At 44.4% G+C, this 26,090-nt stretch overlaps 1 protein-coding gene across 1 annotated transcript in view; it reads left to right on the plus strand.

Annotated features, from left to right (window-relative positions):
• The first annotated feature begins 1,213 nt into the window (after positions 1–1,213).
• The window catches only part of LYPD1 (LY6/PLAUR domain containing 1), a 40,630-nt gene continuing 15,753 nt past the window's right edge, over positions 1,214–26,090 (plus strand). The window contains exons 1-2 of the mRNA XM_056117676.1: positions 1,214–1,324; positions 2,752–2,889. Coding sequence (XP_055973651.1) covers positions 1,273–1,324; positions 2,752–2,889 — 190 coding nt within the window. The 5' untranslated portion in view covers positions 1,214–1,272. The remainder of the gene's footprint in view (positions 1,325–2,751; positions 2,890–26,090) is intronic.

Genomic DNA, 26,090 nt, shown 5'->3' on the forward strand with positions numbered 1-26,090 from the left:
TCCCAGGCCGTTTCCACCGAAATGGATGCTCCCTGGGGGTCGGGGGCACGGGGTGGAGGCGTGAGGGGTGGGGGCGCCGGGCAGGCGAGTGGGCTCCGCACCACCTGCTGCGGAGCTCCCGGCGGGGAGCAAGGCACAGGCGGTCCCTGGCATCGGCGGACTCCAGGTGGGTCGCTGGACTGCGCCGGCGCTCGGGGATGGTCTGCAGCTGGCTGCCAGGTCCAGGGCGGGGCGGGCACCAGACGGGAGAGGACGCCAGGAGCACAAACTAATAACCCCCCGCGTCTCCCAGGGTGGGCGGGCGACCGAGGTGTTGCTGTCCAGCGTTTTACGGAACGCCAGCAGCTCGGCTGCCAATCCCGGAGGAGCTCTACTCAGCGGTCCCCGGGGTAGCCCTCTTTTAGGCGGCCAGGAGCACGCGCGAGGGTCTGCAGGGTTCCCAAGCCTTCCCTTCCAGTACCCCCACACCCCCCCCGGACCCCTGTCCCTGCCACCCTGCAGCTAAAGCCCGAGGGGGAGGAGGCTTCCCGGAGGCGGAGGGAACAAGGCTGCTCTGGACACCCCAGGGATCTGCAGCGGTGCAAGTTTGCAGATGCCCGGGTGCGCGCCCCGTTCCCTCCAGTCGCGCCTGGCACGGTGGCCGGGACTCCGCGGCGGTGGGGGACAGAGGGAGGACGACGTAGAAGCGTGTGTGTATGGGTGGGGGGTGGGGGTGGGGGTGGGAGGGCAGGGCGCCCCCGCCCCCAGCGCGCAGCAGTCCTGGGATGCTGCGGGTCGCACCTCCCGCATCCCCGCGGCACCTGCTGCGCCCTCCGCATCGGCCGGCCCGCACCTCCCACCGCGACTCCCACCTTCACCCCCAGCACCCCCACGGCCTCGGGACAAGTGTGCGCGACGGCTGGCGTCCGCGTCCGCGTCCCGGGGGGGGGGGGGAGGTGCAGAGGCGGGAGGGGGCCGGGGGCGTGGAAGGAGCGCCCCCGCCCTCCCCGCCGCTGCAACCCGGCCGCCGTCACGTGGTGCCCGGAGTGGGCGGTGGGGAGCGGCGGCGAGAGTTTTTGGGTGCCCGGGATCGCCAGGACTTCTTCAGAACGCCGAGTGCGCGCCTTCGGGAGTTGCTGCTCGCGGCGGGGACCCGCGGCCGGGCGATGCGGGCGCCGCCAGCGGCACCTGCGGGTCCTCTCGGCAGCCACCGGCGCTGCGGCCCGGCCCGCCTGCACCGCGGCCTCTGAAGGCATCTGCGCGCGCCCCCGGCCCCGCGGCGGCTCCGGGAGGATGTGGCTCCTCGGCCTCGCAGCAACTTTTTGCGGATTGTTCGGGCTTCAAGGTAAGGGGAAGAGGAGCCCAGCAGCAGCCGGCGGGTGCGCACGACCCATTTGAACCTCGTGCACGCACACACACACACACACACACACGCACACACGCACACACACACACGCACCCTCGTCCTCCGGTGCGCCCGCGTCGGGGCTCGCGGAGCGCAGGTATTGCCCGGCGGGAGTTTGGCGAAGGGGACCGCTAGCCTAGATGCGCCCGAGAGGAAAGTGTCCCAGTCCCGCGCAGCTGGAGGGGAGCCGGGAGCGCGGGTTCGCGCCACTCCTGCAGCCTAGATGCGCGGCTGCACGCTCAGAGAGAAGCTGAATGGGAGAGCACCAGGGTCCGAGTGCTGATCTGGCCTCTGCCAGGGCGAAGGGGCGGCGAGAACTCCCGGTCCCCCCCCCCACCCCCCACTCCAAGTTGTCAGGCGTGTTTCGCAACCCGGAGGAGCGGCGCCACCGTCGGGTAAGCGGCGCGCTGGACAGCCTGTGGCCAGGACGCGCCCCGGCTGGCGGGTTGCGCTCCACGCGCATCTCGATGCAGGGTTTGGCCAAGCGCCGAGTGGGAAATCGGCTTCCCGGGAGCCGGGGGGCTGGGGGTGATAGTTCTAAATAGGAACTCCTGGGTCGGAGCACAGGAGCCTGGCTGGAGCGTTGAGAGTTGCAGCACGCGTCTTGCTCCTTCTTTCCAGTGCGCTGACCTGCAGAGGCGGGATCCCGATCCCCCCTGCCCGGACCAGAGCCAAAAGGTTGCTCTGGAAGCCAGGGAGGAAGATCTGCGCTGTTGTGTTCGCCCCCTTCCCCCCCCCCCCCCACACACCACCCCACCCCACCCCACCCCGCGAAACCCCTTCCCAGCTACCATGGATAACGTTCGGAAAAGGGCTGGGACTTTGGACACGACTGCACTTGGCGTCCGGCGCTTCCTCTGGGGGTAACCGACTGGACGCCACTCCTACCGAGGAGTGCTGAATTTAAAAATTGAATAAAAGGCGGCTGCGAATGCGTTCTTAAAAGGGGGGCCGGGATCATTGAGTAACGTGTAATCAATTGGGCATCATATCCTTTGGTTTAGACCGAAGCTGACAGTTGAGCCAGAAGCTACTGCATCGCTCTCAGGGTTATTTGCTACATCCTCTCGAATTGCTTGGGGCGTGAAAGGGAGCCAGGTGTGACATTGGACCGTTATTTTGTATCTGAGCGGTGGACCAGGGGTCGCGCGGGAACTCTCGTTCCACTTTATCCTACAAGAAGCTGGAGGGTGGCGCCGCCCCCTGCCGGCTGCAGCTTCTTGTACCTTACTTGGTTGGAAACCCAGGAGTGCTGAGCTCCCCTGCGCCCCAGAATTCCCCTGATGCCTGGTTGCCACTAGGAGATGCTTTCCCACGGCGGTCGCTGTCGGGGACTGGATGTAACCCCCACCACCTCTGCCCCGCAGGTTCTGCGCTGCAAATCCAGTGTTATCAGTGTGAAGAATTCCAGCTAAACAACGACTGTTCCTCCCCGGAGTTCATCGTCAATTGCACGGTGAATGTTCAAGACATGTGTCAGAAAGAAGTGATGGAGCAAAGCGCAGGTAAGAGCCGGGCAGAGCCAGCCCTCCTCCTCCCCTCTCCATCCTGAGTCCCGGTGGGAGTTAAGGGGGCAGCCAAATTAAAAGGGAAAGGGGACTGGGTAATTCCACCCCACTCAGACTGGTTACTGAAGATTTACGTTTACAGTGCTGGGAGAAGGAAGGGCTCCAAGTGACTTCAATCTCATTAGAGTTAATTACCAGGGATTCTCCCCAGGGAGTTGGGAGAAGTGCATTTAAATTGGTGGTTCTCCTCTTTTTTATTTACTCCCCTCACCTCCCTCTGCTAAAAGCTAATCGGGATGCTGCAAAGTGTATAGATAACCGTCCCTGCTTAGGCAACAAGACAGCAAGCCCACAAGGAGTGTCAGCTTGAAATATGAAGCTAGTTGTAGTTCCCAGAGGTCAGAACTTGAAAAATGTGGTTTGTCATAAAGCCACGCCATATTTCTTTGAGGAACACTGCAGGATCTTTATTTAATTTTCGAACTAATGCATCAAATTCCAGGCACAAATCGCTGAGCTCTTTCAAGGAGGGTAGTTTCCTCTCTGGCAAGCCTAGTCACAGACTGGCTGCTGAGAGAGGAGGACCTGGGCTTTATGTGAGGGAAGAAGTGTCTTGTAAGAACAAACCAGGCTTGCTCCAGCGGACCAGATTCCCTGAGACAAATCTCCTCAGCACCCCTTTCCTTTATTCTTGTCTGAACTCAAAAATCCCCTGAAAGTGTATCTAGAACTTTAAAAGAAATGTTCATCGATTCCAAGTTAGATCTACGAACAGAGAGAGATTTGTTCCATTGGTTTCAGGGCCACGCCCAGCTCTGTGCTCCAGATTTATTCCCAGTGGTGCTCAGGAATGATGTGGTACCAGATGAACTCAGCCTGAGACTCGGACATTTTAAGAATATTGCAAAGATGGATAGTAGCATCATGTGAGAAATGATACTGAGTGACCCAAGGTCCTGCTATTTAGTTTTGTGAACTGTACCGCCCACAGATCCAGGTGTAGGGATTAAAACTAACTGGTTCCCTGACCTTATCAACACAAGACTCTGGTTTTCAATGTAGCACTTCAGGTCCTTCGAAGAGGGGCTAGAAATGTCTTCTTGATAAACACAAGATTCAGTTTTGGGTGGGCTGAGGTATGAAGATAGTTCTGCTCACGCACACTGTGATGTGGTGTGTGCGGACCATTTGTTCGAGCTTTCCTATGAACGGTATTATCAGTTGCAGAATTCTTCCCCAAAAGCTGTCTTTTGGGAAGTCTCAGGCCTCTGTACTCTCAATAACTTCTCCCAAGATAAACTACATGCAGTGTTTTGGCATATGAGAGTTGGGTTGCTTAAGAGACAGAACGAAACTTAGTGGTGAAGTAATTAGGATTGATAGAGGCAATTTTGACAAATTGTTTTCTTTCTACTTGTGTTTCCTTCATGAGACTTTTATTGGAACCGTTTACTGTCCTTCAGAGGTTTACTTGCACTGTTCACTGTCCTCAGAGTGACTGCTGAGATTTTAGTTGGAATCACTCTCAATACTTTGTTCCCCCGTGAGGTATTCGATATGCCAGACACAGTACCAACAAAGTCTCCAATGGAGACATTACTGGGCCCACTCCAGCTCAAGCAATACTTTGTTACTCTTAAAAAATTATAGTTTTCTTCAATGTAGTAGTTTAGAACCAGAGAGAGAAAAAAAATGGACATGTACTGAGGACTCATAGAGAACATCTTTCCAAGACTCTGGGTCTACTTGAATATTGTACTTTGCAACAATGCAGGATGTGGGCTAGACAGTAAGAGAAAAGGATAGGCATCAAACTGCAATCCAAACAGGTATCTTTTTCCTAACCTATTTTGGTTTGAAGGACGCACCTGACAGTGCTTGAGGGCTGCTCCCAGCTCTGTGTTTAGAGACTGCTTCCCACAGGGCTGGAGATCAAGTCTAGGCCTCTTGCATGCAAAATTTTTCATATATAAAATTTTTCTGTGTATATATGTAGCACTGTAGCACTGTCCTCCCGTTGTTCATCGATTTGCTCAAGTGGGCCCAGTGATGTCTCCATTGTGAGACTTCTTGTTACTGTGTTTGGCATATCGAATATGTCACGGGTGGCTTGCCAGGCTTTGCCATGCAGGCGAGATTCTCTCGGTAGCTTGCTGGGCTCTCCAAGAGGGGCTGAGGAATTGAACCCAGCTTGGCCAAGTGGCTGTGCACAAGGCAAAAGCCCTACGGCTGTGCTATCGCTCTAGCCCATGTATATATGTATGTATGTATGTACATAGCACTGTAGCACTGTCCTCCCGTTGTTTATCTATTTTCTCAAGCGGGCACCAGTAACGTCTTCATTGTGAGACTTGAATGTATGTATGTATGTATGTTTTTTTTATACCCTGTTGACTTTTCTTGCTGGTCTGGCTCCTTTCTAAAAGTGTATTTTAAATGATTTAAAATGGTTGTCACATATTCCCTTTTTAAGAGGTATTTTCATCATGCTCTATTCCCCCTTCCAAGCCATTTTCCAAAATCAAAGTAGATTTTATAATGCCCATCTTCTTCATAGAACCTTTAGCACAGAGTTTACCGGGCCAAAGTTTCTAGTAGGTTGGCCAAGGAAGGCATCTTGTCTCCAAACAAGATTCCTCTACTTAAGTGTCATAAACCAAAGTATAGAAGTACTGAGACTGATGGAGTTTGAAAACCTTGATGGACTCTAAGGAGGGGATGGCGCTCTAAGCACATTGATACAGGATATCCTGGGTCTAAATTTAATGGAAATGAGCCAAACTCATGTTTCTGTGTCAAAAGGAGTGATAATTGGGAAGGACTGTTACTATGAAAGCTCTTCCATTTTTCTCTCCTGATAGAAATCAGTTTGGTGTGTGCTGACCCTGCTTTTGTTAGTAGATATGGAGAGCCAGCTTCACACTCAGATCCTTAAATGACTACAGTGTGTATTCAGTCAACACTGTAATAGTAATAAGAACTATAACAAGAGTATAAATAATAATTGACTTTTGTTGTGTGCACCCATGATGCTTCAGCTGTTTCTATGGATGGGCTTGTGAAATCTGCTAGACCCTTTGAAATCTTGTTTCTCCAGACCACAGTTAGCAGCATTTAACTCTCTTAAAGGGTTAGCCTTTTCACTGGGAGACAGAAGTCAAACCGGTTAAGTAATTCCATTAGAAATCAAAGTTATATGCTGTTATTTGATCAGTAACAATATTTGAGAGTTCTAGGGCTGTTAGAGCTGGAAGGATATACATCGGGGTCCTACTGCAAGTTTTGTTGAAATCCACATCTGGTTGCTCTCACAGAAGGCAGTTGTGTCAGTTTGTGTGGTAGATACCTAGTCATGCAATCATAAGCTTTCCAAATAACTCTAGAGTACCCTAAATTGAGATTTGCTGATCTGGATAAATCTTTACATGTAACTGAGGAAAAGAAAGGCAGGACGGTTAAATACCTGGTCCCAGTCCTCCTGCCATTTGTTATTAAGAGGTACCTATTTTTTTGCACCGGTATTTTCTGTAGTAAAATATGCAGCCAAGCCTGCCTGAAAAGATAATCCAGGCAAAGAACTAAAGACCTGAACAATTTTCATGTCTGCCAAACTCACTTTGCATGCTTAGTGAGCTGGTTGGATGCACAGTCTCCAAAGCGGATCTTGAAAGAATATGAGAATCAACTAAAAGAATTGTTTACAGTTTGAGTACTGTGCCAGATTGGTCTTTTTTCATATATATATAGACAAACTGTGGTTTTAAGTAGATTTAAGAGATTTCAATGAATCAACTAAGTTTGACGTTAAACCATATTGAAAGGAATTTTTCCCCCCCAAATACTAGTAATGCAATATGCAGAACTTTGAGGCAGGTACACTTAATGTTCAACTGGGAAATACAGTTAAAACGAACCTTTTCCTGTTCCCCAGAGTGACTTTCCTAATAAGATGCTAGGGTTATTTTATGCTGTCCTTTTTCCTCTCGATCATTGCTGGAGTAATAAGGCATGGGCTGTGGGGAAGGTTGGTTTGTTCCTTTCATTGTCCTTCCTAATTGATATTTAAGTGTTTGCATAAGGAATGACTTGTTCTCATAATGCTCTGCTCTTAATGAATTGGCGTCTACTTACCAGCACCCGTGATAATGACATTTTTCCACTATTCCTTATCATCACACTCTACAAAATATTTCAAATATTGATTTTCATTTCAGAATAGAAGCCCCCTATGAATTTTTCAAACTGGGGCATAAAGAATGTAAATTTGCATTTGTTTGACAGTGCAATCTTGTAATTAGAGTTTTTCCTCTTGACTAGATACAGTGAAAGGGGCATAATTTAATTTTTATAGACTAGCCAATTTCTGCCCTTAGTAAAATATAGCTCTGTCAAGTGAGCAAAATGTTACAGGTTCTCTTAAACCTTATTTAAAAGTTAAATGCAGTATATTGAAAGAAAGTTCATGGTCTGAATCAGTAACCTAATCGATCTCTTCACCCATCCTTTGCAACATGCATTGATCTATTTGTCTGTTTTGCAATACAAGAGTTACTGATTTATATGCCATGTTGCATTTATATTATGGCTATATAAGTAATGGCTATTTTCCTTTTGGAATAGTTAATTGTTTATCCTTTGGTTAGGTTAATTTTATGCTTTTCTCATGAGCTAAATAAGAAATAACAAATGAGAACCCAATGTCTTTAAAATAATAATTGACTGGGAATATAGCCTAGTGGGTTAGATCACATATCTTATATTTTGATGACCTTAAGTTCTATTGCATTTATGTGTGTAATAATAGTTTTCTCTTAGTAGAAAGAAGTTGGGAGCTAACCATGACCTGCCTCTTCTTAAGTCTGTACTCTGCTTGCTTATGCAGGGATTTTAAATAATAAGTTCTAATTTGTCTTTACAGTGGATTTGACAGGAAATAGGGTCAGTTCTGATAATCAGTATTCGCTAATAGTGTTTTTCTAATTACCTGAATTCTTTATTCAAGGCACATGGCTGAATATGTATACTATATCTCTGTGTGTATATATTTTTAACTGGCACACAGAGAATTCATGTAAGGGAAATGGAAATATCGTTTTCCTTTTCAGATGTTCATATCATAATTTAATCAGTCACAGTATAGCATGAAGACATTTTCTAACTTTTTTCCCAGAACCCGTTTGTCAGCAGTAACAGTGATAGCTGTTATTATTTTAGTGTCCCCTGCCTCCTGCTTGTCTTTTCTTCTGCACGCAGCTCTCGCCTATCATTTCCCTCTTAGGTATCCCGGCTACCATTCTTGTTTTTCACATCCTTTGTTCCATTTTGAATCAATCAGATGGTCCATAGACTGTGGTCTAAGAATGAAATGAAAAATAATTTTTGTTCAGATTTTGGGCCACACCTGGCTGTGTTCAGGGGTTGCTCCTGGCAGAGCTCCAGGAACCATATGCATACCTGGGATCAAATCACCTGCAAGGTAAGTGTCCTACCCACTGTCCTGTCTCTCCAGTCCTGAAAAACAATTTTTAAATCATCAATATTTAATGTTCCCCCCCAAAAAAACTTCAATGAATATAAAAACTTTAAAGTGAGAAGATGCAGATATCAAAATATCCTCATTTACTAATACGAGCCCTAAAACTCCAAAGTTTTCTGTGCCAACTTTAGTAAAGTTATAAATTACATAGGAAAATACCCTGTGTAGTGAATGATCGCATCACTGCCTCCTTTGTGGCAGAGACTAAGTGAGCTTTTTCCTCAGGACATTTTGCCAATCAATGTGTCTCCTTCATTCTCAAAAAGCATCCATCTAATGTTCTAAGCAGAATGGCTTCTAAAAAGTCTTTGGAGGACCAAGAGCAAATATCTTTAGTCCGTTGGATTCTCCAACAAGTGGAGCATTTTTTATGTTAACTTTCCGGCTGAACAAGCAGCCAATAACTCACCTCCCATCTTCATAGATGAAACGTTTGAAGATTGATCGTCTCTCCCTTAACACTGATTCCTCCCACGAGGATTTCATGAAAGCTTCATCATTGATGGTTATTCTAATGAGTTTAAACAAAGAGAGGCTTCAAAGCTGGTTTCTTTTTTTCCCCTAGTGAAAATTAAAAAGAAGTATGAAAACAAACTACTGTTTACTTTGAACTTTGAGAAAGGAATATGTTTTCCTTCTATGTTCTTGAAACTTAGATAGGAATCTACAATTTGTGCCTCCTTTCCCTCTTTCTTCCCGTTCTCTCTATCTCACTCCTTGTTTTAGTTTTAATTGTATCCTTCCAGAATAACTGACAGGTCCTAATGCCCAAACTTGGCCAACGTTTATTAGCAAGAGTGGAAGGGTTATTTTTTGAGCCACCAGCAGTGTTCAGCTTAGTATCTGGGTGCTCCTCCTAGCAGTGCTCAAGGACCTGTAAAGTCCTCAGGACCAAATGTTGGCTTTCAGCATGCAGAGCATGTGCCTAAGCCCTGAGGTGTATCTTTCTAACCACGTCAGCTGTTGACCTTTTCTGTTATTATATAGACGGAGTTCTTAGCAACATAGGGGAGAGAGAATTCTGTCTTCCAACATCTGGTTTCTCTAACTCTCAACAGCCCTCCAGAATCATAGGTAGAGAGCTTAAGTTGGAAGAAATCTTAGTTTACAATTTTACAGTTGAGAATGTTGTGGCGCAGGAAGTTTTCTTTCCTGGAAGGCTAAGCATCTAAATCAGTCATTGCTCTTACTTCTTTTAAGAAGGCTTGAGAGTAGAGGAGGTTAAGAGGGATTCTGGAGCCTGGCTAAAGTACTAGGGCAGAAGGCAGTTTTTGGATAGAGAAGGAACCACTATGACAATGATAGTTGGAAATGATCATTCTGGATAAGGACTGTTTGCTGAAAGTACGTAAAGGAACAAACATGATCACCTCTCAGTGCCTGTTTTGCAAACCATAACCACAAAAGGACAGAGAAAGAGACAGAAGAAAAGTGCCTGCCATAGGGGCAGGCTGGGGGTGGCAGAGAGAAACTTGGGACATTGGTGGTGGGAAATGTACACTGGTGGAGGGATGGGTATTGGAACATTTGTGACTGAAACCCAGTTATGAATAGCTTTGTATCTGTTTATCTCATGGTCTTTCAATAAAAATTCTGGAGAGCAATTTTAGTTAAGTTGATCCCATGGATTCTGGCCTTCTTTGGTAATCTGTGATTAATGCTTGGTGAATCCAGGCATATCTAACCTTTTCATTTCAAGCCAAGCCACTGATTATCACTTTTATGAAGACAGAGCTATGAACTCCCTTACAAGTGGGAAATAGTGCTTTTCCTCTGTTATTTCCTTCTTAATAACAACACAATTGATTAAACTAGATTCTTCTTTGTTGTTTTTATCATGGTAAACGCAGTCAAGTCTTCTGTGGGGGGATCTTCAGAAAAAGGCTATCACTGTAAACTTAGAAGCTACAATCCAATCTGTGATTAACTCAACCTGTAAATCAAGAGTTATTATATATGCCATTAATTCTCCATATCCATGGTCAGCTATGGGTTGCAACTGCATTGTGATTCAAAAACTGTTTTTGCAGGCCGGAACTGTGGGGCATATTTTCTTATTAATAAATTGCTTCCAATCCACTGATTGCCTCCAACAGTTCAAAGCAAAGCAGGAGATGAACTGAATTAAGTGTTTTAGCTAAGGTGAAACCATAGAGAGTTTGTAATAAATTGCTTCTTTAAAAGAATGCATTTAAATAGAATAAAGCAGCAATGGTTCAAGACACTGAGTTTTGAGCTTTATGAGTTTTCAAACCATAAGAGGGATTCAGAAGCAAAAGTGATGAAGTGTTGTATTATTTTAAGGAAGTTGTGATACTTGGTCCAGTGCATTTCATTTCTCACTGGACACGGACAATAGCTTTTTATGTTTTTCTGTTTCTTGGACTTGTTCTCGAGAGCGGAGGAATGACTGGAGACAGTGCCAGAGGCGGGTGGCGCCAGGCTCACAGCTACTCAGCCCGCCTTGGTTTGTGAGAGCTGCACTCTGCAGGAATACCAATGCTCATAGAAGTTTATGATGCTCTCCTCAGAGGCTACTTCAAAGAGCCTCTGTGGAAGCAGGTGTATTAAGTGACGCTGGACCATGATTTTTATGCGCTGTTTAATGGGCTTATGCAAAATCTAGCAAACCACTTGGGTCTCCAGTAACTTCAGAGAAAACTGTCAGAAATAACAAGAGGCAAGGTAGGTGGAGCAGTTTCCCACCCAGTAAAAACATTGAAAGCAGCAGTGCGGAGGGATCTGAGCTTCAAAGCCAGTGTGAGATTCTTTTTTTTTTTTTTTTTTTTTTTGCTTTTTGGGTCACACCTGGCAATGCACAGGGGTTACTCCTGGCTCTGCACTCAGGAGTTACTCCTGGCGGTGCTCAGGGGACCATATGGGATGCTGGGAATCGAACCCGGGTTGGCCGCGTGCAAGGCAAACGCCCTACCCACTGTGCTATCTCTCCAGCCCCCAGTGTGAGATTCTTTCGAGAAGGTTCCATTGATTAAAATGAGAGGCAGCTGAGTGGGTGAGCACTGCAGCTGGAGAATGAAGTGCTGGCTGACTTCTTTGAAAGACCCAACAACTGGCATTGACTGTTGGAAGGGGAAAGATGGGATATCGCAGATCAGATACAGACACTTTGTGAAAAAGGCTGAATCTGCCACTGTAAGGCCAGTTATCCTGCCTACCAGCAGGTGGAATCTTTAGAATTGACTTTCCTGGTGTGGCGATGACAGGAAATGACAGAGGGTCTTCTGACAATTTCATCCTTATTCAGGTTCCTCTAGCAAGTGGTTTGCCTGGAGCCAGATCCTTCCTGTTTTGTAGAGGAGTCTCCTAATCAAATTGAACTAGAGTTTCTTTCACTAGAGTCTATTCATGGTTTTCATTTTTGTATTAGGGCTACTAAAAGACATTGCCCAATTCCCTCCATCTCTCCCTCCATTTTCTTACCTACACACTCTCATACCATATATGCATACACTCACATCATACACACACGCACGCACACTCTGCTCTGCCGATACCCAGAACAAATATGCTTAAAGAAGTCAAAATTCAACTTAAAATAGATTTTTTCAGCCTTTAAAAATACCATCTCAGAATTGAGGGAGCTGAAATCTCTAGCCTACGAAAAGGAATAGAATAAAGTTTAATAGATCTTCATTTTCATCAGACTGGAAATAGCCAACTAATAACTCTTTTCATTTGTTTACAGCTGTCACTTAAGAACTCTGAAATATAATTATATAATTCACACTAGGTTTTCTTGTTTGTCAGCTTGTTTTCAAGGCTTATCTGGCTGTGCTTTGAATTGGTGTATTTTCTAGAAACATCTCATGGACCCACTTATACATAGCTTCTGCTCCACATAAGTCCCCTATACCTACAGCATCCAGATGAACTCAGACAAACCACTTGGGAAAGGAGACTACCAACCACTGCGATCAGCCAGGGCTTTCTTTGAGAGTCTTTTACTTAATATAGATTTGCTTGTGTCATGAGCTCCCAAAGGAAGAAAGCAAATACTCCTCTCACACACTCCCCTCCAAACCTCTGCCTACCTCCCACACAGAAAATGCAAATTAAATATATAGACAGATGCAAGTGGTGGGAGATATACTGCTAAAACATTTACTTTGGGCAAATTAAATGACAGAAGGATATAAGACACTAAAAGGAACTACATTTTTGCTCCACCCCTATCAGTCTTGCACTTGTACCCTTTTACTGGATTCTAAGAATCCAACTAAATGTATGTAATCTTGCCCTGCTTATTGGCTGCCATTAATATCTTTGTCACAGAAAGCCACACTCATGTTTGTAAGTCCAGTTAAGCTCAGGCCGTAGTAACTGCTAGGTACCAAGAACCATCTCGGCTTATCCCCTTCATTGATCTTTGAGACATAACTTCAAAATAGAATTAACCAGCCCCTGTTGTTGAAAAATTCCTTTATACCTTGACTTTGTCCTAGCTCTCTCTTTTTTACATTCCCTAGGCATGTTTTTGGCTATAGGTAAGGTGTCCTTGGGATTGTTTTCTATAGCTCAATGAAGGTTGTTGGGAGACCCAGGCTCCCCCTTGAGTTCCTGTTCACTTTTTCTAGGCATGTTGGTTTTGGTCCTCAGAGATGTTGCCTCTTGGTCCCAGGCAACTATTATATTTAAGTTAAAAAGAAGAGATGCTCCAAGGTACTTCCATCTGCAGCCTTTAATTTTCATAAGAAAACAGAATCTCTCACCCTGTCATCAGCCGTGAATCTTTTCAGTGGTCTTAAGTGCTGTTTTAGGAGGATGTGCATCTGGTGGTAGGGTCTCAGTGTCTGTTAAATCATCTACTGGGGCATCCCACACAAAATTGGAAATTTCCAAGCACAGTGTTTCCTGGGGTTCCTGGAAAAATAATAGGGATGAATTTCTCTCCTGCACATCATTAAAACTTTTGCCTACCACAAACATCGAAATGTACCCCAGAGTCTTTATCCTACTTTAATTTCCCATCTTGGAAGGAAAATGATACCAAGTGATGTCCTGAAGTTTAGCTCAGGATGTATGTGACACTGAAGAATTTTGGTTCACTGAGATGTAATTTGTAACAGCTAGTTTTACTGGTTGTAACTAAGTTTTAATGTGAATACATTTTCTAAAGAAGATGATATTTGTTCAGGTCAATAAATCTAATGGCGATTCAGGTTAGATGTTTTGATGTTTTTGGCTCATCTGGATCCATTATGCCACTAAGGGCCCTCTTTTTTTCCTCCTGTGGGTGAATTTGTATGCATAAAACTGTTTATGAATCTTTGGGCCTCAGTATGGTAATCTTCTCATTTCAGAACGATAATCAGAAAGACTACAAGGTTAAAAACGCAAGAGCACAGCTTCATAAATCATTGAAGGGCACTGCTAATACTGAGATAATAAGTCATAAATATCTGTTCCTCCAATCCCCCACGGCAAACTGGGAAACAGAGACACCAGCTGAGGAAAAGCAAGGGACTGTGCAGAAACCTTCCTGGCTGAGAAAGTTATAAATGAGAAGAGAAGGAAGTCCGAGTCTAATGTGAAACTAAAGTAAAACTAACAATTGGCATCATACATTATGGGTTGGTTGTTTGCTTGCTATAATTAAGTTGGCATCAGTGGTTAACAGCCTTGAAAATTAAACTCTGCCAGAAAAAAAACTTTTGAAAAGGGTAATCAAAGGCTTCTGAATAATGAAGTTAACACATCCCTATTACGAGGAAAAAGAATGTTCTTGCGGTCTCTCGTTTGATGTCTATTTTGCTGTCAGTGGTGGCTGTTGTTTTTGCAAACACATTCATTTTTACTCTTGGGGATTGTTGCTGTTCCTCAGCTCTAGTCTCAGTTTTCAGTTCTATGTAATTGGCCAGCTTGGACTGGTGGTTGTTCAGCCTCCACGTGAATCGGTTGTGCAGAGCTTGATTCTTGACAGCATGTGTGTTTGTATGTGTGTGTGTGAAAGAGAAAGAGAGAGTGAGAGAGACAGAGACAGGGAGAGAGACAGAGACAGAGAGGGAAGAGAGGGAGAGAGGTCTGGGAATTGGGGGGGGGGGGGTTTGGTTACTATTACCCTCTGTACCTCAAATGGAAAGAAGGTGTCTTTGAATCTTTCAAAGGTTATTAAAGTATTCACACTGGAACTAGAGAGATAGTGCAGTGGGAGAGTACTTGCTTTGCACACAGCCAACCTGGAATCAATCCACAACATAGCATATGGTATCCTGAGCACCACCAGAAGTGATCCCTAAACATTGCCAGGTGCGGCCTAAACACTGCGCCCCCACCCCACCCTCACTACCCCATGTCACCCAACAACAAAAAAATATTCACATTTATGTCAGAGGAGGGCTGGAGCAATAGCACAGCAGGTAGGGCGTTTGCCTTGCATGAGGCCTACCCAGGTTTGATTCCTCTGCCCCTCTCGGAGAGCCCAGCAAGCTACCGAGAGTATCTCGCCCACATGGCAAAGCCTGGCAAGCTACCTGTGACGTATTCGATATGCCAAACACAGTAACAAGTCTCACAATGTTACTGGGCCCACTCGAGCAAATCAATGAACAACAGGAGGACAGTGACAATGATGTCAGAGGAAGAACATTTAAGAGCCAGAACACAAAACTGTCCTGAAAAGAATTCCCTTCTAGGTTTTCTCTCTTTAGGGCTGATAAACGATGCCCAGCATGGTAGTAACGAGTCATAAGTACAGATAAGCCTCTTCTTCCCAAGATGTTCCCATTAAAATGCAGAGACTGTCAAAATTCTGTGCATGATGTTATGTAAAATAGGAAAAAAATGTTCAGAACAGATCGAAGGTCTTTTCTTCTTGCAGTTTCTTTCAGAGCGCAGAGAAAATGCATATAGTTCATTCCAATTACCTGTTTCCAAGCATTTTTCTTTGAGAAGCTCTTCCTATTCCTGCATAGAATATTTATTGTGATGTAATCATAGCTCTGGTGGAGTAAGTGTTGGTTATTTTTTGAGTAGAGGAAGATTAGTTTCACTCCCAGATGGGCATTCACACAAGTAGCAGTTTTCTAGAGAAGTTCGACTTTAAAACTAAATTGCATAACATGGGGTGAAAAGTAATGGACTGTTAAAGGCTCTGTTTAGAAATTTTCATCTTTGCAATGGCAGAGAGCACAGGCAAAGGAAATGATTGGAAAAGATAAATGCATGATAATTCCTAAAGAGGAGCAAGCTCATGCTTTATTCCTCTATTTTAATTGATCATTGGAGCAAAGACTTAAATGAGAAAACTAGGAAAATAACTTACTTTAAAAGCATGCCTCCACAAAGTAGGTCATAATACAATAGCAGCTCCAATGCTGACAGAAGACAATGTGTTTCCTCCCCTGAGCTGTATACCAAAGGTGATCTTTTGCCACAGCTTAGGAGTTTCAATCAAATCTGTGACCCAAAGGTGCATGTTCATGTATGAGTATTGGGAGCTGGAGAGAGGATGGAAGTAAGAGGGGTATCCTCTAGATCACCTCTTTCTGCCCCAGTACATCTCAGTTCACTCAGTAGGAAATGAAAAATGTTAAATGATACTGTTTATGATTCTCAAAGTCCGGAGGCTATTTGGAGTAGAAGATTCATTGAAAGATGATTCTCAGCTCCACAGAGAATCATGACTATGGATTCTAGACATGATGCTAAAAGGGAGGAGGTGTGGGTGTGGGGGAATGGATCCTGCTTGAGGCTAAAGAATACCAAGAAGTTATTATCCTCTTACTTGGATTCTGAGCAAATTGAGAAAACAAGCAGGACTGATGAAGGAGAAAAATGACTATTATTACAAAGAAAGACTACCAGTGAGAGAATACCATAGTGGTGTCAAAAGGGCCTTCCTATGAGCATCTCCAACATGGCTGGTTTGCTTAATCACAGACAAGGCTAGATACAGGTAGATCCCTCCAAATAAAACAGGATATATTTACTGAGTCACTTGCCCACAAGTAGGAAAAGAAGTGAGTGACTTATGCATGGTTTATTCTTCACAAATTTGTTAATCAGATATGTCACTCTTCCTTCCTTGGGGAAGAGGAAATAAAAGTAGAGAAAGGCTGGTTTTACACAGGTCAAGTTTTCCTTTATATTTTCAGACTATACCCAATGGTACTCAGAGCGTATTTCCAGCCCTGTGTTTAGGGTTTACTCCTGGCAGGGTTCTGGAAACTATATGGGGTGATGGAGATCTAACACAGGTAGGTTACTTGGCAGGGTAGCGCCCTACCTGGTGTACTATCTCTCTGAACCCTGAGTTTTCTTTCTTTGGAATGAACCACCGAGGTCAGGTGAAATTCATTTCCCTAATAATCTTCCTCAAAACCCATGATACTAAAAATTTATTATTTCAGTGTAATGTGGTAAAGTGCACATTTACATTTCAGTGAGAAACCTTTGAGGCATAAGTGTACTAGTTACATGGCATGAATGTTGGCCTCTCTACCACATACACAGTGATGAACACATATTTTTAGTCACCATGTGAACAGCAGCTAGACCTTTCAAGCATTGGCTTAGGTAGAACCAAGAAAAATGAGAAAGATGTCTCCTTAACCCACATCAGTGTCTTTTACTAAAACTTGTTATACTGACATCATTTGGGACATACGGTATAGAGTTTCCACCTACCTCTCATCTTGCTTCTGCCCATATTAATAAACATGAACTATTACTGCCTGAGATTACTTCATCATTGTGTACTCCTGAAAAAAAGAACTCATGAGAACCTCCCTATTCAGGTGCAGCAAGTTTATTTGATATAAAAAAAAAATGGGGGCTGAATCAATAGCACAGCAGGTAGGACATTTGCCTTGTACGCGGCTGACCCAGGTTCAAGTCCCAGCATCCCATATGATCCCCTGAGCACTTCCAGGGCTAATTCCTGAGCACAGATCCAGGAGTAACCCCTGTGCATTGCCGGGTGTGACCCAAAAAGGCAAAAAAAAATGTAGAGAGAACACTTTGACCCCTAGAGTGGGGTGTCTAGGGAAGGTGTGACATTGCCTGCACTCAGAACATTTTAGAGTCTCTTTGGTGCCTAGATGACTAACCCCTTTCTGTAACCTTCTCTTATGCACATGACTATCCCAAACTAGGCAGGGGCTGAATTCTCACCAGATTGAATGGCACTATCTGCACCTGCTTGGTACCCATCATGCCCCAGGTTTACTACCATGGGGTCTGGGGGATCTTTGTGCTAATTTTTGGTGATTCCTGTATAATATTTTCTTTCTTTTTTGGGGTCACACCCGGCGATGCTCAGGGGTTACTCCTGGCTCATGCACTCAGGAACTGCTCCTGGCAGTGCTCGGGGGGTGGGGGGGGGGCCATATGGGATGCTGGGAATCGAACCTGTGTCATCCATGTTGCTGCGTGCAAGGAAAATGTCCTACCTGCTGTGCTATCGCTCCAGCCCCTGATTCCTGTATAATGAACCAGAACAAATATTTTGCCCCAGCTTAGTTAAAACCAGTTTTCTTTGTAGTCATAGAAAGTGAAACTTAAAGACTTCAGGGAGAATTGCTTCTGCATCCTGTGGGTCCATTGGTCCTTTCCTCTTTTCCTTCTGGGATTAGAGTGAATTCCCACTTCCTCTCCCTCTGTCATTACCTGCTCATCTCTGTCTGCTGCCTATCAGAAACATGTTCGGTATATGAGTATCTACAGTCCATTATTTTTCTATACAGGATCTGATGTTGCATTTTGTTGTTGTTTCTCCGGATTTTCCTCAGGTGTCTTATCGTTACTCATTCTTTGTCTTTTATGATGTTGAGACTTTTGAAGAACACTGGTCAGCTTTTTGAACACTCTCAGTTTGGGCTGGTGTGATATTTGTTCATGAGAAATTTATTTACAAGTCCTAAGTACTGTTGCTGCTCAGGATATCATCAGATAAAGATTATGTGATAACAGTGTCCTGTGACTGGGAGTGGTAACTTTAATCACTTATTAAAATGATGTTTTCCACTCAGTGGTGGTTTTCCAACCCAACATGGTTTTCTCCACATGGACTTACTGGTTTTCCTTTTATAACTAATAACAAACTGAAAAGTGATACTTGAAATTATAAAAATATCCTGGTTTTCCTCAAATTCACTCAGTAATTTACCAACTGTCAAGCAACCTCTTTTTTGCCAATTATTTTTATTTGTTTTGTTTTGGAGGACCAAACCCAGTGATGCTTATGCTCACTTCTGATTCTGAATTCAGGGATCACTCATGGTGGGACTTGGGTGAACTTTAGGATGCCAGGGACAAAAAGAAAAATGAGTCAGCTGCCTGCAACACAAGGTCCGTATTCACCATACTGTATTTCTCCAGCCCCATTCATTGCCAATTATTACTGTATTGTTACTTAAATTCCTATTTCCCACATTCCTCTGCATTTGTTACTTGAAATTCCTCCTTAAGGAAGAATTCACCAAACAGTTGTTATGTAAATATGAACTCATGATATTGACTTTATGGATTCTTATTATTTTGTTGCACAACTTACTCCAGCTGTCCCCTAGAGGCTGACATCTGTGTCATGTCAAATGCCCTATCCTTTTCCAATACCACATTCTTTTTGGCACCACAAGATAAGGTACTCTAGGCTCCCTTGAATTTTATCTCTCTAGTCCCATTTGTCTGTCACTTCTGCACAGGAGCTGCCTCTTTTTCATTTGAAACAATGATCAACACCTCAAGTCAAGGAAGCTGGTGTTTCTTAGACACATGCTCTGGGCTAGCACATTCATAGTTACTTCACATACAGTGTCATCTTTATCCTCACACTTTTAATTCTGTTAGATCAGTACCATTTAAGATCTGTACATTAACCAGTTCTCTCCAGTGCAAACTCTAGGTCTGCTGTATGCCAGGGTTCATGCTTATTCCAGTGAAATAGGTAGAGAGTCATTTCATATGCAAAATAAATCTTAATGAACATGGTCCTCTTCAGTTTCATAAAGATGAGGAAAATGAGGACACTTAAAAAGAGGATCAATATTTCAAGAACCAAAATTTAGAGGAGCTTATTGGAAAGCCCAGATATGGCTCCTAGTCATATCATTTTTTACCTTTACCTATTATACTATTTTTCAGGGGTAGGATTTTCAATAGTAAAACAATTTCAGCTCTTAATTAACATTTCCTTTTCTTATCTTAAGATTGAAATCTCATGCTAGCCAGCAGCCATGAATGTTGGCTGGCAATTATGAACGAGAGTATTGAGCTTAAGTCCTCATTTTGACTGGTCCAAAAAGAAGAAACTGAAGAAATAACTGAACTCCTCAGACTACCAAATATGTATATGTGACTAGTCCCCTTTTACAGCCCCCCTTTCACTCTGGCAATATAAGTTCATTTGAAATTGATGTGTTCTAAAGATATAAGTTATTCTTTTTTCATGCATGATATTTTTAAGAAGACTTAGAAAGCCTCAAATTCCTTAAAGCACATCTGGAAGAAAAAGAATTAAACTCAGAAAGGTGAAACATCGATATTTATACTCGGTTTTTAAACTCCTTCTCTGTGAAAGCAGCAAGTATGACACAATAGTGGACCCAGAGCCACACTCCGGTTCAAATGTAGCCTCTGCTTTCCACTCCTGTGGATTCCCAGCTAGTCGGCAGCATTTGCATTTGCTTTGAAAAGCTTGCATGCACTCTACTGAGACAGTTCAATTAAAAACCAGATTTAAACTGGAAGATAAGATTCTACAAGCTCTGCAAAACTTGCAAAGACCTTTTAGGTAAGTAACTCTATAATCACCCCCTAGAACCCAGAGGGACACTTTTTGATTTTTCTTTTAAAAAATAAAAAGCCTGTATTGCAGCTTCTCTCTCATAAGTTGCAAAGAAAAGACTGGGTGAAAAGGATAGGTTTCACATGTAAAGACAATTGGCTTTTTGACAAATAGGACAAAGGTCAAATCCAACCCAATACCTTTCTTGGGAAGAGAACTATGCACTCGTCAGCTTTGCTCACTGTGGAGGGGTTTTTTGGAGATGGTTAGGATTAATTAAGGTTATAGGGTACAATCCTGTTCCTCTGCAATTGGTATCCTCATGGAGAAGGAGAGACACAGAGACCTATGAGAACCTAACTTACCTTAGTCTAGGAGAACTGAGTTTGCCAGTACCTTAATTTGAGATTCTAGCTTCAGAATGATGAGAAATTAATTTTTTGTTAAGTCAAGCTATCTTGAGTTTTTTATTTTTGTCAAGGCATCATAAACCAATACAGCTTGATACTGTAAATACATTTTTACTGGGTATTCTTAACCCACTTCTTCACTGTTTTTGTGGCCATTTGCATGGAGATTTATGAGTGGTTGAGATCATGAGTGTTTCACCTGCAAAGGCCAAAACGTTCGATGCAGTCCTTCACCCAAAAAGATGTGGGACAACTTTTGAAGCAGAAACATAAGGCCTAGGACTTGAAAAGGAAAGGCATCCCTGAAGGACCAAAGGCGTGTCATTCACTTAGTGGGCAATAATCAAACCAATACTGGGCATATCACTGCCAGGGGTCCATGAACTTCTGCATTTACCAGGGAGCTAAGTGATTGACAGTGTACATTTCCCACCCTTGATACTCAAAGTGTTTGGAGTGGCAGTACTTGGGAGGGAGCCTGCTCTGTAATGAGTCTAATAGTGTAGATCAGTCATGAAGTGGGGTAGTCAGAAAACAAATGTGATTACAAAAGAATGCAGAAAGCAGAGAAGAACTGGTTTGTTTCTCCCACTCCACGGCAGTGGGTGATCAAGGGTTTCCAGGCTCCCATAAGACCCTGCTACAGAGCAGAGTGGGAGTCAATGAGATCTTTGCTGGTAGTGAAGAAGGTTCACCCTCAAGAAATTAAAATGTGTATTTAGTGCAGAGGTGAGAAACATCCAGCCCCTGGCCCTATGAAACCTGACCCCAGTACATGATAAGACAGACCTAGGTACTTATTGTCAGCTGCCTGTTTTGGACCATCTGCCTGTATTATATGGACCAAAAATGAAGTATGTATGTATGTATGTATACACACATACATGCATACATACACATTTGTATTTGCCAAAATGTCCCCTGGCAGGAAAAAAGGCTTCCTTATCACAAAGACCACTGGGGAAAATGAGATAACCAGTGTCAGAATTCTCAGGATGTGGTTCTAAGAATCTGTGTTAAAGGAAAGAGTTGATAATGCTTCTGTTCATCAAGTTGTGAGTGCATAGCTGGACATGGATCTCGTACTATGCAGGAGTCTCAGGGATGTGGGTGTACCTTGTGGTCAGCCCCTTAGCTGAGTAACCAGTAAAGAGCCCTGATTAAAGAGATATGGATCAAAGGGATGGTACCACCCCCCAGCAACCCAGTGCATTGAAGAATTAGAGTGTGTGAGGGCTGGGGAGATTGCTCAAAGGACTGGAGTTCACATCCTGTATCCTGGAGCTCTGACATTGCTATCTGGTCTTATATATCCACCCTCCTGATCACCGCCCCACCACCCAGCACCAAGATGGGAGTAGCAATAGCCTTGATCAACTCCATGTGTGGCCACCCCCTCCAAAAAAAATCTGAAATTAATTTTTGTACCCAAGTGCCACCAGCTACAGGCTTCTGAAAAGAACTGCTGGCCTAGGAAGCACATTCCAGTGTGTCAGTAACATGGGATTCCAAAGCCAAGAGTGCTGCTGAACTGGGCTGACAGTAAGCAGAGTTGCTCCAAGTGCTTTATAGTCTGTCACTCATTCTGTGGTGGCCCAGCTGTGCCGGGAACAAGTGAAGAAAACAAGGGCCATACTTAAAGAGAAAGCAAAATCGTTCTTCTCTCCTTGTAATCAATAATTCAGACCTGCAAAACCAGTCGACTCCTGATGGACTGTGCAGTACAAAGAAGGACCATCCAGCATCCACAGCTTCTGCGCCTCTCCTCTCCTTTCCCTTTCCCTTTCCCTTTCCTCCCTTCCATTTCTTCCTTTGTCCCTTCTCTCCCTCCCTCCCTCCCTCCCTCCCTCCCTCCCTCCCTCCCTCCCTCCCTCCCTTCCTGCCACCCTTCCTTCCTTCCTTCCTTCCTTCCTTCCTTCCTTCCTTCCTTCCTTCCTTCCCTCCCTCCCTCCCTACTTCCCTCCCTCCCTGCCTTCTTCTCTCCTTCTCTCACACTCTTTCCTTTCCTCCACCTCCCAGCCCATCTGAAAGCATACCAAGCCTGGATGCTGAATTGCTTCCCACATATAGTCCAGGAAAAAAGGAATAAAGTATGCAAATACTTCAGAAGGGTGCTGAGTTTGACTATATATCAGAGCAAATCAGTTGTTATGGGTATAGCTGTTCCCTCTGTTTCCCTTAGAGTGTGATCATAAATTCACTATATATATTAAGGGCATGAATTAAAAAAATTAGACAGGCACTAACATTAATTGAGATAGCATCCTTATGTCAGATGCTTTTCCAAGGGGCACTCATTTTGAAAGCTAATTGTTAGTGTATGAAGGCAGGGAGGACATAGAATGCTGCAGAAGTGTTTATGGGCCATCTCTTTACATGCATTCAACCCAAGGAGACAATGCACTGTATAGAGTACAGAGGTTCAAACTCCTTTTTCCTATCTCCCTGTTTTGTGAGGTTTGGGGTTTTGTTTGTTTTTGCAATGCTTAGGGGTTCACTCTTAGCTCTGCACTTAAAAGTTGTTACTGACAGTGCTCTGGGAATCATATGGGATGCCAGGGATCAAACCCTGGTTGGCTGTGTGCAAGGTAAATGCCTGATATGTACTACTGCTCCAGCCCCTATGCAGTGTCTTAAATCTAACTCATAGATGCTTACTTTTCACCAATTTCATGGGCCTTGGGAATAGATACGATTGTTTTGGTGGAATGAACTCTCCAGAAGTAACTTCAGTCCTTTATTTACTCTTTAATCTATCACTGACATGCCCATCGTTTGCATCCTAAATTAGGAAGATTAAATAAAAAATGACTTCCCAAGAAAGAATACTCTGTGGTCCCTTTAAAGCAACATAGTCACCATCTAAATCCAGGTGCCTTCAGGAGGTCTTTCCTCTCCAAAGATTCAGAGAGGATTAAAGTTTTAAACGCTGAGTATTTTTTATTCATTTGGTGATAACGGGTGTTGTGATCCACAAGCACATTTCTGGTGCACAGATTAGAGCAGTGAGACACGTTTTGATTAGTAGGACACAGCTCTGTGCCCCAGCAGGAGGGAGCACTAAGAGCTGCTCCAGGCTGGGATTATCCCAGCCACATTTGATGAACAGCCCTTTAGCCACCTCCACACCTGCTAGCTCTAATCTGCATTGCTGTTACCATGACGGCCTACATCAACCTAGGCTGGAGCCTCTGTTATCCAAAGCCATCCGCCTAGAAAAAAAAATGTGGACACAACGAGTTGTGGAAATATCCACTACCATGGGGCTTCTGGAACCCTTCAATAACTCTTCTTCCTTCTATCTTCTGCCTTCTTTCACTCAGTAGTCATTGAGCCCATGCGTATTTGTGGTTGCTGGAGCTGCATTTCATGAATAAAGATATAGCAGGAGTAAAGTATGCGACAGACTAGAAGTGATCACTTGATCACTTGATCACTTGACTTTCCATTAATCGTCGATTTGCGCAAGCAGGCGCCAGTAACGTCTCCATTTGTCCCTGTCGCGTGCTAGTGTAGCCCAATGGCATCTGTTCGCTCTAGGAACACGAAGAGCCAGCCTCAAACCGATTGTTCATGATCTTGATGAAGAAGTCTGACCATCTGGTAGGTAGGCGGCCATGCGGTCTTTTGTCATCCCGTGGAATCCAATCGGTAACAGCTCTAGTCCAGTGGTCGTCTTTAAATCTCATTACGTGACCAGCCCATCTGATTTTTGACACCTTGGCAAATGAGACAGCGTCCCTCATTCTTGATGGTCGATGGAGGTCGGAACTCCGGATTCTTTCTCTCATTTGAGTGAAACGTGATATTCCAAGCATAGCTCTTTCAATTCCTTTTTGGGAGACCCGAATAGCATTCTCATCCTGTTTGCGTAGACTCCAGGTCTCTGAGGCGTATGGTAATGCAGGAAGAACAGTGGAATCAAAGAGATGTTCCCGGAGCCAGAGGTTCTTTGTCCTCTTAGCTATTTCTTCGACGTTCTTGAAGGCGTTCCAAGCCGCTCTCTTCCTCCTGTGCAGATCAGGTGCCAGGTCATTTGTCATGTTGACTTCTCGACGTAGGTACACATAGTTGTTGCATTCGGAGATGGTCATTCCATTGAGAGTGAATGGGGCATCAGGAATGAGGCTATTTCTCATAAACATTGTCTTCATAAGATTCATCTGTAGTCTGACCTTTCCACACTCATGGTCGAAGTCGGCCAGCATTTGTGCCACTTGGCTAATGTTTGGTGTTATTAAAACAATGTCATCAGCAAAGCGGAGGTGGTGTAGTTGCCGACCACCTATCTTCACTCCCATTCCTTCCCATTCCAGTCGTTGCATGATGTTCTCAAGGGTGGCACTGAAGAGTTTTGGTGAAATGGTATCACCCTGCTGAACCCCTCTCTTGACATCAGTGATTACTTTATTATAGAATGGTGAGATCCTGGTAGTGAATCCGTAATACAGCTCATGGAGGATCTTGATGTATTGAGCTTGAATGCCCTGATTGGCTAGGGCTTCAATGACCGCTTCCGTCTCAACAGAATCAAAGGCCTTCTTTAAATCAATGAACGTTAGACAGAGCGGCATCTTGAACTCCCAAGAAATCTCAATGAGCTTGGTTATTGTGTGGATATGGTCGATGATGCTGAATCCTTTGCGGAACCCGGCTTGCTCGCATGGTTGTCCTTCATCTAGTGTTGCGCCAATCCTATTTAGGATGACTCGAGTGAACAACTTGTAGATGACAGACAACGGGCAGATTGGGCGATAGTTGCCAATGTCATGGATGTCTCCCTTCTTGAACAGTAGTACGGTCCTGCTGGTTTTCCATTGGGATGGAACCTTGCATTCAGACAGGTAGTGTGTGAAGAGACGAGCTAGCGTATTGATGAGTACTGACTGCAGGTTCTTCAGGTGTTCAGGTCTGACCTTGTCTGGGTCGGGTGCTCTTTGTTTCTTTACTGACAAAATGGCGTGTCGGATTTTGAAAGGGAGAACATTGGGAACAACATATCCATCCTGTGGAATTTGATTTGTCGGCAAGTGGACATGGCTATCAAAGAGATTTGAGTAGAAGTCATGGATGATCTTCTCAATTGCCGTTCTGGAAGATGTGATAGATCCATCAGGATGTCAGAGGGCAGTCATCTTTGTCTTGTAGTTGGCAAGGACAGGCGGGCATTATAATACTTTTCCCGACTTCTGCCGCATCTACCAGCACTTCTGCTCTTCTCTCTTTGAGGTCTTCTTTGATCGCATCTCTGCACTGCTTTGCGAGCTTGGACGTTCGCTTACGGTTGCCTGAGGCATGCACCAAACCACGTTGGCGAATAAGTTCAAGAGTTTTCGAAGACAGGAGTGTTTTTGTGGCTGTCTCTCTCGGCATTCCTTGTCCAATCATGGAGGTGCTGAACTAGTCAATCGTATTCCTCATCAATGTTGTCAACAATGGCATCTTGCCATGTTGTCGCAATAGTGCCAAAGAGCTCCCAGTTGGTGGTCGTTCTGGGAGTTCTCTT

Source organism: Sorex fumeus, unplaced genomic scaffold, assembly GCF_029834395.1.
Source record: "Sorex fumeus unplaced genomic scaffold, SorFum_2.1 ptg000035l, whole genome shotgun sequence".
Taxonomy (NCBI): domain Eukaryota; kingdom Metazoa; phylum Chordata; class Mammalia; order Eulipotyphla; family Soricidae; genus Sorex; species Sorex fumeus.